Raw genomic sequence first — 11,545 nt, 5'->3', positions numbered from 1 at the left:
TAAAAGTTAAACATTCTTGAGATTTGTGATGTTGTTTAGTTGGAAAAGTTGTGAAATCTAGTAGGCTTTAAATTTTGGGGGTAAAAAAAAAACATTATTGTGGGTTTGTGCAGCAGTTGTGAGCAGGAACAATTTAGAAGTTAGGGTTAGGGTTAGCGTTAGTGTTCAAGCATTGCACTGACAAGTGCTGCTGAAATCCACAAAATAAAAAGTGATTACACATTCATTGTTAAACTGAATCATGTTTGCTTTGTTTGCATTGAAAATGTTACTGTTTAACCGACCAAATCACAACATCATCAAGATTATCACACAACAATAAGATTACTGACAACTGGGGGGGGGGGGGGGGAGGGGGGGGGCTTTTAGGAGGTTGAGCAGTGCAACTTTAAAGTCAACTTAGAAACATGTGTACATTACTTTAACTCTACGTTATCTATGCATTGTACGTAATCTCTGCTCAGGTCTGTTTTAATTGGATCTTCTGTGAGGGTCTTTTAGGTGTGGTTTGGTGGGTGGGGTTGGGGTGTTTATAGTTGGGCTAGGCCAGAAGGAGAATCTTCCCTCTCTCTTCACAGGCCACCCTCTGATGAATGACAGCTTCTGACATTATAGCCCGCAGGCAGGCATTTTGCAAGAGCTGGTGAAAAAAATGGGAGCATAGAATGTCAGAGGAAAACAGAGAGCAAGACTTGTCTTAAGGAACTGAATCAGTGGCTTTAACACTCCCACTTAACAACAGGATCCCTCTCTGTGGACCAGTGTTTCAGGCAATAACAAGTGGGCAACGTCTCCTTTAAACTTGCAGAGACGTCTGTTTTATTTTTGATCACTAAGATAACACCTGCATGGCAATGGAGCAGAGATTCAGAAACTACTCCTCTGACAGTGTTGGTAGTGATGGGGTCTTCATAGAGGAGTCCTACTACCAGGGGATACTCAAGGCTATGGATTACAAGAAAGGTAGAGTTTGTCCTAATCTTTGCTTTGTTTCGCTGGTACTACCTTAAACTTTTATGCATTATTTCTGCAACTTTTATTAGAGCATACAACTTTGATTCAAAGCTTAGTTTTTTAGTGGAGGTTGTTCAGTTTGTTTCTCAGCAGCTCACTGTCGAATCTTATCAAAAGAAGTATTAATTTCATTTCCTTTTGTGGCATTATTATATAAAGGAGTAACTGTAGTTTAATGTCTCTATTTGCATAGCATGGAAAATCCCTTCGTTTTTTTGCCTGTGGTGGTCTTCTGCCTCCCTTTTATCAAACGAGCCACACCCCTTAATGAGTCATGACATTTCCTCTTTTTATTGGTCAATATTGCTGACACCCATTTTAAGAAGAGACAGAAAAACAGAAAGATTTATGACAGGACTTGATTTCATCTCACTTGTTTTGCTTCAGAAATTAATCAACCCATCTAAAGAAGAAACAGCATTAATCACAAAGAAGAGATGAAAAAAATCTTTGCAGAAACTTTTTCAAATCAGAAGCTGTTGCAGTTATTTTTTTGTAATTGAGAGTTCAAATACCTTCAGTACTTCCTGTTGCAGTTATCATATACTTCAGCCAGACATGTTTTTCTTCAAGGGCTAAAAACAAAATGATATTGAAGCAGTTGTTTCTGTTTGTGTGACAGTTCACATCGTAATTGCATTATTCAATAGGATGATTAGTCTATATCTCGCAGCCATATAGAAATAAGCACCCGATATCAGTGATCTGATATCTCTCACCTCGTCTTAGAAGTTTCTTTGACTCAGAGGATGAAAGAAAACACCCACCACTCTGCCTGCAGCCCCAGGCAACAAAAGTCAGCCAAGCAAATACATTATTTGTAAGAGGGATCAGTGAAGTTTGCTTTACTTTCATTTACTTGACTGGTTTGAGTTTTGGAATATGAAGTGCTTTCAGTCTCAGTCTGACCTTCATTCCTCACATTGTATTTAATGGCATATAGAAACAACAGTGTCTGAGCAGCTAACAAAACAGTGAGCGTGTCAACACTTTGGTATTTTTACAAGGTTTTTTTTTCTACAGAACAGATTTATCCAACCTTGATAGAAAGTCTTGCTTTCATGATCCAGTGAAATAGTAGAATTTCTCTGCTTTTGAGGTTTCTTCCCACTTCTCTGTTTAGACACGAGTCACCAGCGTGTTTGTGAGACAGCGACATAATGTCCCCCTGAAATGGGCGTTGGCACCACTGGATTTCATCTTCTGTAGTTTCTCTGTTCCCTCTCCATCTGATCACTTGTTGCATAAGCTTTGATCCTGATAATGCAATCAAGCTCCTCACATTGTCTGACTGATAAGGAAATTACACATAATGGCTTTCACTGTCTCGTCAGATATATCAATGTGCAACAGTAAGCCACACTGTGTCGAATCTGAATGACTTTGCTTCAGATCAGACTGGCTCTGTTATGTCTTACAGGCCTTTGTGTTTAACAAACACTCTTATCACTTATTAAACCACTGCTGAAGAGATGAAATACTTCTGTTGGTGGTTATCTTTCTAAACATTGCACACCCTTTACCTGCTGGTATGTGAGAGCGCTTGTTGGAATAATCATACCTGGAAATCAAAACCAACAGTCTTGCAGGGTGAAACATGTTCCTATAGAGGAGTGACATAAGTTATTTACTTGTGTTTTCCTTGACAACTACGACACCTTTCTTTCTTCTCGTTTTGATGGAGGTATTTTAAACAACCATAAGCGGGAATACGGGTCACTTGTAGAGTGATCTTCTGTTGAGATCACATGTACATGACTCAGGTTTCTGACTTTAGGGAGCACAAATATTTATCAGACTGTCTGTGACTCTGGGAAAACCAAATTCATATTTTTTTGTTTCTCAGTGATGCCTTGTAGGGTCTCATGAGATGGGGGACCATAACTTTGGTTTTGGATGTTTTAGCTCATTAAATTAAGATTGTGTGTTAGTGGTCAGGGCCCCTCTGAGGGATCACAAAATGTATCCTATGGGATGTGAGATCACTAAGGATGGGAAAACAATGAAAAATCTATTTCTGCAACAAATAAATGTTTATTTGTTTCAGATTTAGCTTTTTCTTTTTCTTGTGGAATACCTAATGTTATCCCCTCTGGCCTGTAAAAATGATTCAAATAAATAATTCCTTTCTTCCAAGCAGCCATTGATTTCCAGTAATTTCACTATGTGAGGAAAATTTTTAAAGGCCTCAAGTTTATTTGTGATAATCTTAGCTAACACAACACACGTTGTCTTACAGTTACAGTAATCAGAGATTTCAATATTTTGAGGCCAAACAAAAACATTTAGTAAGAAATGGCTAAAATCACATGATCTATTTTACAGTGTCCAGGTTTGGTTATTGATGATCTTTTCTGAATGCATCATTTGTGAAAACCCACTCTTCAAGCATTACTGAATGAACCACCCAATAAAGTTTTCAGATCCTTATCAAATACATTACAACCAATTAGCATCAAGACTTTGACGAAAAAGAAAGAAAACAGAATATTCAGAGTAAAGGGTTATTTCTCCCAAACACGTTTTATGCTTCTTAATCTATACACCTTTAGTAATTTTGGGAAAATGTTAAGAAGTGTTAGGTACAGTTTACGCAATTTTTAGTTCTATTTCCACTTAAATAAACTGAGCTTTTGTCTTTCCACAGATGAACGGGACCGAGTTCAGAAAAAGACCTTCACAAAATGGGTCAACAAGCACCTTATGAAGGTAAGATCTCACTGCAACAATATCTACTAATTTATTTGCACAACAAATATACAATCAGCTAGGTTGAAAAATAAAAAAAATGTTTAGCAGTATTAACTTCAGCTCAATGGTAGTACACAGAAAGACTCCAGGGGTCCGGTTCCATAAAGGCCGATCCACGTTTGCGCGATCAGACTAATTCAAGATAGCAGACACTTCTGCTGGAGGCATATGAAGAATTTAGACATATGATCACAAAAAGAGGTAATACTGCAGCAATAAATAAAATCCAAGTGAAAGGCTGGCAGGAAATTGCTGATCGATTGAATGGGTCTGATCTGTCTCTGAAGGTGCGCTCTTGTTGCAGTGCCTTGCGTACTATTGCAGCTCCTTCATGTACAACCTCCTCAATCAAGGGACAAGCCATGACCAACACTTCTTTTCCTGTGTCATTCCACTTTATTACACATAACTTTATTTATGGGCTTTAATGGTTTGATTTCTCTATATGTGTGGATTTTTTGAGTTAATACCAAAGTCTGGTGAAAATGTCATGTGAGTATCCTGATTGTAAATATTGTGTTCAATACTTATTTCTCCCACTGTATTTATATTTATATTCTGGTCTGCTGGAAAAAGAGCCAGACTAACGAAATAAGCCTGGTTTATTTGGTAATCCTGCTTTATGGAACAGGACTCAGATGTCCTTGAATGACCCTCGAAGTTGTTATTGTTGTTCAAGTCAAATTCCAGCCCTTACTTTCATATCACTGCTGGTTGCAATTGCTTAGATTATGTAAAAAGGTTTCCCGAGGAGATATTGGACTATCTGATCTCTTTCGGGGAAAAAAATGGGAAAAGAACAAAAAGCTAATCAGTGTTTTGTTCGCCACACCTCAAAGTGAAATGCTTTGTAAAAAGGTCAAAATTACAGAAACGGCTTCTCCCTTCACAATGAAACACACACATGCTATTTGTGTTAACTGCATGCGTGTGAGAGAGTGAGTCATGGACACCTGGCCTTGCTTTAGCTTGCATTCGGGAATAGTGGCATTGTGGGTCAGGCTCACTCAGGTTTCACATCTGGGTTCCAGACTGGCAGCTTCTCAGGGCTCTGCAGGGGAACGGGAAGCTCCAGGACTGAACTCACTACACTGAATAGGGCCACCCGAGCTACATATGTTATCACTCACGTATACTGTAAGGCGATACTTTGGCCCATGACTCGAAAATGTGTATGTATGTACAGTATGTGTATAGTATGTAACCCCCTGATCTAAGTAGCCAGCTGCAGCAGGTGGTTATTTTCAGTATCAATTAATTAGGGACAAAATGATATGTTGCTTACAAGAAGTGCATTTTATTTAATACTAATTCGTTTCGAGCTGTTGGTTGGATAAAACAAATAATTAGAAGATGTTGCCTCGGGTTCTGGGATCTTAATATTTTCTGAAATTGTACAGTCTTTTAATTCGATTAGTGACTCATTAAGTCATTAACGATGCTTTTCTTTAAAGAGTTTGTAGAAAAACAGTCTCATCGTGGCATTCATGAAACTTTAATCAGAAAATTGGGGGACAATAATTTTCATAATTATTGACTAAGACAGTTATCGATGGGGTATTCCAACAGATAACTAATTAATGTTCTGCCAACTCATTCAGCAGAATTTTTCCCCTTTGAACTGTTTAATTAAATATTCCCAGAAGGCAAAAGGCATGATCAAAAGATTTCAGTCTTCATGAATGATTTTTTGACAGACACAAGAGGAGTGGAGCTTGTCAGAGGGAACGTTTTTTAAAAACATTCACAGGCACCCTTCAAATAGATCCTGTAATGTTTTTGTATATCATGGCGACACACAATGTCATATTTGTGTATAATCAGGGTCTCTGAGGTTTCAAGGAATAACATAAATGATATAAAATACATAGACCAAAGAAAATTACAGTTTTGATACTGTAACTGTGTTTCTTCATATTTCATATTTTCAGGGAATGTTTTAGCTGCCATTTAACAAATGTAAAACCTGGCTCTACCTGAAGAGTTTCAGCTCCATCTTACTGCTCCTCAGAGGCACGTTCAGATTGTCGAATCTTTGTTTTCACACAGGAACCGAAGTGTGTTAACTGTGAGGAATGTCCACTGTTCTCCATGTGCGTCCTGTGAAACGAGGCTCTATGCGAAATGACTCACAGGCTTTGTCGTCAGTCGTCGTTTCTTTGTCGGAAAATCCTTCAGATTTGAATCAAAAATGCTTGAGCGAGTCGCCAACTTGACTGCCCCCCGAGGCGTTTTGGACTCGTGGTCCCAAAATAGTCATGGGATTAAACTGTGAGGCCAGGAACGCTCCGTTCTCGTGGTCAACTGTCTCAAAAGTGCCATCTACTAGCATGTCTTACAACTCGCTTAAGATTAGAGGGAATGAAAACCAGACATTATTCTGTGTTTTATTTAAGTGTTTTTATCCAAGTTTATCCAACTAGAATCAAGACCAGACAAAGACTGCTGAAACACTTGTACACTCATAAAAACTGAAAAACATTAGTTTCCCTTTAGTTTCAAACATGAAATCAATCAGATAAATAAAATGATAAAAAACAAACAATGACCAACTGTCTTTGTCTACATCAGTCTTATCAAACCAGTGTCTTCGTGCTTGTCTTTAGTTTTTCTGTTCCCACACAAATCCTACAGTTTTATATCTTCTCTCATCATACTGTTTCCTTTTTCCATCCTTCATCCTGTCCTACCATCCTTTCACATCAGCACTGGAAGCCAGAGGTAGGTGCTGCTGTCTGTGAGCAGAGTGCTGAGTGGACACATTCATTTCTGCCTGCATGTCTGTATTAACATCCTTTACCTGCTGCTAACATTCAACCTTTTTTCTCCTCATTTTAACATTTGTTTAATGACAATAAGAGCCTTTTCTGCAGTGCAACTAGCATCTAGATGTTCTATAACTCCATTTACAGTTAAACAATTAAAAATGAAAAAAGTGTTTAGGAGCATGTAGTTAGATTACAGGTGGTGATCAGCATAATCTGGTTATACTGGGTGTTTGTATATAGCTCATATGATCATCTAACCGTTCATGTTTCTTGTCCTTGTTAACCTGGTGGGTCAAAAACGATACGATAAGGCCAAAAAGCCAGTATGGCCAAAAGTCAGTATGAAAATTACACTAATGTTGTTGAAAAATCCTTGAAAATAACCCTAAATATGGACCCTGTTGTGACTGCAGAAGGCAGATAATAACTCAAGTTCCTGACTGTGTTATTGTGTTGAGGTCCTTCCCTTTATGTTGCTTTATACATTTTTTAGATAAGGCTTTAGGATTAAAGTAAAGCGTAATCGTGCTTACTGTGAAATTCCTTGCTATTAATGTTGAGGACAGAGATTCCAATGCTGAGTGCAAAACAACTTATTCAACAATGATGCTGACATGATGGTTTCCTGCAATGGATATTATCACTAATAAACCTCCAAATTATCTCCCCTCTTTCTTCCACAGGCCCAGCGACACATCACTGACCTGTACGAGGACCTCAGAGATGGACACAACCTCATCTCCCTGCTGGAGGTGCTCTCTGGAGAGACACTGGTGAGCTTTGGTGATGTCTGATCTTTAGATGTTGGGGCATATGCTTCTGCTGTCCAAACCTTTCTTTCTCTCGATGCTCCCCCGTCCTACAGACTTTATTTGCTGTCATATTTCTTCTACTGTCCAGTCTACTCATTGTATCTCAAACTGCTCTAAATGTTTATTTGTGTCTTTATATTCTTCTGGTGGTTTCTTGTCTCAAGTCTTGCATGATTTGATTCTTCGAGATTTTCAGACATTTCAGTACATGCTTAAGTAATGCGCACTTTTTTCCTTTACTTACCTTACCACCGGTCTTTTGGGAACACACCTTCTGGTGGCGCAGCCTTAAAACACTAATTTTCATTCTTTGCTTCCATCTCGTAATCTTACTGCACTGACTTGTTTGAGCCCTGGTTTTTCCCTTTTTTTCTAATTCCTGTTTGCTGACCTTTGCCCTGACCTTTCCTCCTTTGCCTCTGCCTTCCTTTCTTGCGATGCTCTTGCTGTGGTAGCCGAGGGAACGTGACGTTGTGAGGAACGTACGGTTGGTGAGTGGCGCCTGGACTGTGGCTGGCCGCCTCCTCGGGCGTGGCATGTGTCACCACCCCAGGTGGCTGCTGGGTTGTGCATGATGACACTTCTTGTAATGTCCCGTTCTGTGTCCAACATCGTCCTCTTCCATTTGATCTGTGAGCTCGCAGATCTATAAAAATTCATCAGATGTTATCTAAGTCATGAAGGTAGTGTTATTAGTGGCGTAAGTAGGTTTAAGTAGTTGACTTCTAGTTGTGTAGAGGTTCTGCAGATGTTGCTTATACCAAAGACATTCAGTTGTAGTTTGTTTTCATACGTGAAGTCAAGATGATAAATGTTTAAAACTGATGGTAAGATTGAAATTTTGGTAAGTGGCCAGATCAATATGTGATGAGATTTCAGAATTGGCATTAAAAAAAGTGCAAAACAAATACTTTTTGACAACAAATGACAATATTATTTTTTATAATTTTCATAATGTTTATTCTTGGTGCAATTTTCCAAAAACGTAGTTCATGAATCCAATGCTTCTCATCAGCAGAGTATGCCTGAACACGCTGACAAATACATTTTCAAAAAATGGATTATGTGAAGGACATTGATCGCCGTCGTTGATGTTCATATAGAGGTTAAATTAAATGACACAAATGGCTAGAATCATAGTATGGAATCAATATTTAGTTTTTGGATGCTTGTTTTCCTTGAAAGTCTTTATATCTTTTTGAATTAAAAGGCCTTAACATGCAAGCTACTGGTATGGTTTTAACGTTTTCAGATGGAGTTGTCTAGGGTCAAACAAGAGTTGCAAGTATAGGATTCCTTCACTGTATTGAAAGCAACGTTTCATCACTGCAAGCTGATACGTCGACTAATTGTGCAGCACAGCTTGGCTTAAAGCTTAAGACTTGAAGCACATGTGCATGTCATGGCTAACTCACACAGTGGGGGTGACGTCTTTGTAGATGTCTATTGAAGATGCTGGATTGGACTGAGTCGTTAGTTAACACAGGACAGTATAAGACAGCATGATATTTTATAAGCAACAGGCAAAAGTTGTTGGTAGTTCTGTCGAGGAAATAAGAGTTGTGACTGATGTTTGGGAGAATCACTGCGAATGTTTATCATTCATTATCATGCTTTCACATGCAAACATCGTGGCTGGATCTTTAATGCATTTCAGGATCATGTAGGGTCAGACCTGGTGAAGGTCTGGCCAAAAGCTTTTATCACAACCACGCAGAATTTGAATCGCACTTCAAATTTGCTGTCTTTTAATTTTAAGTTTCCAAGACCATGACTGTAAAGTAGATAGAGCAGATCTTTCTTGTAGACACTTAAGGTGTTGCTGGACACTGAAACACCTGTTCCTCAGTCATGGGGTCTTGCTGTTTGTTGATCATTCAAACCTCATGTGTTGTCTCTTCCTGATGTTTGGCGTCCTCTTGTCTCTTACAGCCGCGGGAGAAAGGCCGGATGCGCTTCCACAAGCTGCAGAATGTACAGATTGCACTGGACTTTCTCAAACACAGACAGGTCAGTAAAGATCTTTCATGCGAAGTTATAACAAAGCAGCATTTTTATTTAGCATTTCTGTTTTCCTCCTAGTTTAGCTTTATTTTTCTGATTTTTTGCTTCACTTGTGGCTTCATTTTTTCATCTACACATTAGCTCAGATTGTGTTTCACAATTTAAAAGGATAAGTTTGGATTCAAGTCCAGCTTAATACAAAACTCACATTGAAAAAGATACCTTTGTATTGTGACTAAGTTGTAAGAAACAAAATCCAGTCTTTCTGCACAAAAAATGCATACTTCAGGTTATGTGAAGTTGAGTCAGCCAAGTCAAGTTGGTATCTTCGCCCTCATAATTGCATACAATCTTATTGTCCCTGTTTTGCCCCGGTCACAAAACAATAACATACCACAATGTTTGTAATTTTAGAAGATACACATTCAGTTTAACTAACAGAAACATATCACAAACTGACAGAAATCTAAATAACTTCATTGTTCATACCATTTCAGGTCAAACTGGTCAACATCAGGAATGACGATATTGCAGATGGAAACCCCAAGCTGACTCTGGGGCTGATATGGACCATCATCCTTCACTTCCAGGTAATGTTGGACACTTTCTAAGACAAATTTGACTTAAGATTATTATTAATATCATGGCAGTGAACTTAAATTGGCAATGATCATGTGAGCTTTAGGAGAAATAAATGCAATTAAATGCATTTATTCAAAGTAAACTTCCTGAGCCTTGTTAGGACAGCTGAGTCACATTTCCTGAGCTACATGTGGTGTTTATCTTTTAAAGTGCATGTTTGCACTTAATTGCATTTGATTAAATTCTTCCATTGTTTGATTAACATGCATTTTGTACTGTTTACGTTCATTACATTGTGATCAGTGTGCTTCAGTGGCACGGTAAGGAAAATCAGAGCGCATTCCCTCATTTTAAACACATTTGATCCTTTGTTTACATTGCAGGTATTTTACAGTAGAGTCCAGCAGCCAATCACTTCCAAATGGGTTTTATGGACATTTGGCAGCACTTATGCTTTTATACACAACTACCACCGCTTCTGGAGTTCCTAAGTGCACAAAGACTAAACACTAGAAAAAAGCTATTTATTCTTTGTTAAAGTAGGATGTCGATCAGTACGTTTCAAAGCCTGTTTTGCATGTATGGGTAAATCTAAATGTGGAGTTTTAATTCAAACATGTTGCCCTCATTCCAAAACATAAACAATTTAAAATTGCTCATACCACTTATTGGCAGCACAAGCCACAGTGGAGGAAAGCATTCGTCGGTGTGGCAGATGTGTTCCTGATGAGGAAGAGGCATTTCAGGATATTTGTTTAGCAGATTGTCTTGAGAGGGAGTACATGAACATTCTTTGATGCTATAATGATGGTTATGTTGGGATGTGGATGTGGGATCCTTTACTCATCTTGTATGACTCAGTGATTCCCACGAGGAAGCTGGAAAGAGACGTGGGTGTGACAGCTCAGGACTCACGAGAAACGATCCCCCGCTGTTCATTCATGTTTTTAAACTTAACTGATATATTAACTGAGTATAAATATACTTTTTGGAGTCATAAAACAAAATAATTCTTTGTTGGCACACCTAGTCATCAGGCAGCTATTATTTCTTCAAAACAAACCCATAACCTATTTATTTTGGCATACACTAGTCATCACAAACAATGGTGGGTTTCCTCTGAGCTCCCCAGGTGCAGCTCACAGTGTGCTGATAATTCAGTGACTAGTTTATATAACTGGCCTGTTTCATGATAGAGAGGGAGCTGGGATCTCTCAGTAATTTTAAAAGAAGCGGTGAGGGTGGAGATTTATATTCCATTCAGTGTCTGAGTCACTCTCTGCCCACGACCACATCGGGGTTTCCCTTGTGGAGGGAAAATAACAGAAGGAATAAAAATGCATTCTTTTTTCCCTCCTCCACCCTTTCCTGCAAAAAAAGACCGTGTAAGTGAAATTGTTAGTTCTCCTATGACTCATCAGCATACCAGCAAACTAAAATAGTATCAAGCTGTAATAAAGATGTCTTTATTCCAGTAAGAAACCATGAAATCTGTCTGGACTGGAAGTGCAACCTTTATCAATGCATCATCTGCAGCCAAAACACAGTCAATTTTCTTCAATTTCCTATATTTCTTTGGTCTCATCTGTGGAGAAAGTCACAAAGAAGTAATAT

General features: G+C 38.6%; 1 protein-coding gene across 1 annotated transcript in view; it reads left to right on the top strand.

Moving 5' to 3' along the window:
• Positions 1 to 848: 848 nt before the first annotated feature.
• The window catches only part of pleca (plectin a), a 39,587-nt gene continuing 28,890 nt past the window's right edge, over positions 849 to 11,545 (top strand). The window contains exons 1-5 of the mRNA XM_062435998.1: positions 849 to 963; positions 3,662 to 3,723; positions 7,217 to 7,306; positions 9,278 to 9,355; positions 9,847 to 9,939. Of these exons, the coding sequence (XP_062291982.1) occupies positions 849 to 963; positions 3,662 to 3,723; positions 7,217 to 7,306; positions 9,278 to 9,355; positions 9,847 to 9,939 (438 nt within the window). The remainder of the gene's footprint in view (positions 964 to 3,661; positions 3,724 to 7,216; positions 7,307 to 9,277; positions 9,356 to 9,846; positions 9,940 to 11,545) is intronic.

This window comes from Scomber scombrus, chromosome 16, assembly GCF_963691925.1.
Source record: "Scomber scombrus chromosome 16, fScoSco1.1, whole genome shotgun sequence".
In the NCBI taxonomy this organism is placed as follows: domain Eukaryota; kingdom Metazoa; phylum Chordata; class Actinopteri; order Scombriformes; family Scombridae; genus Scomber; species Scomber scombrus.
Note: the sequence above shows the minus strand (reverse complement) of the source record. Positions and strands in the feature narration are given on the sequence as shown.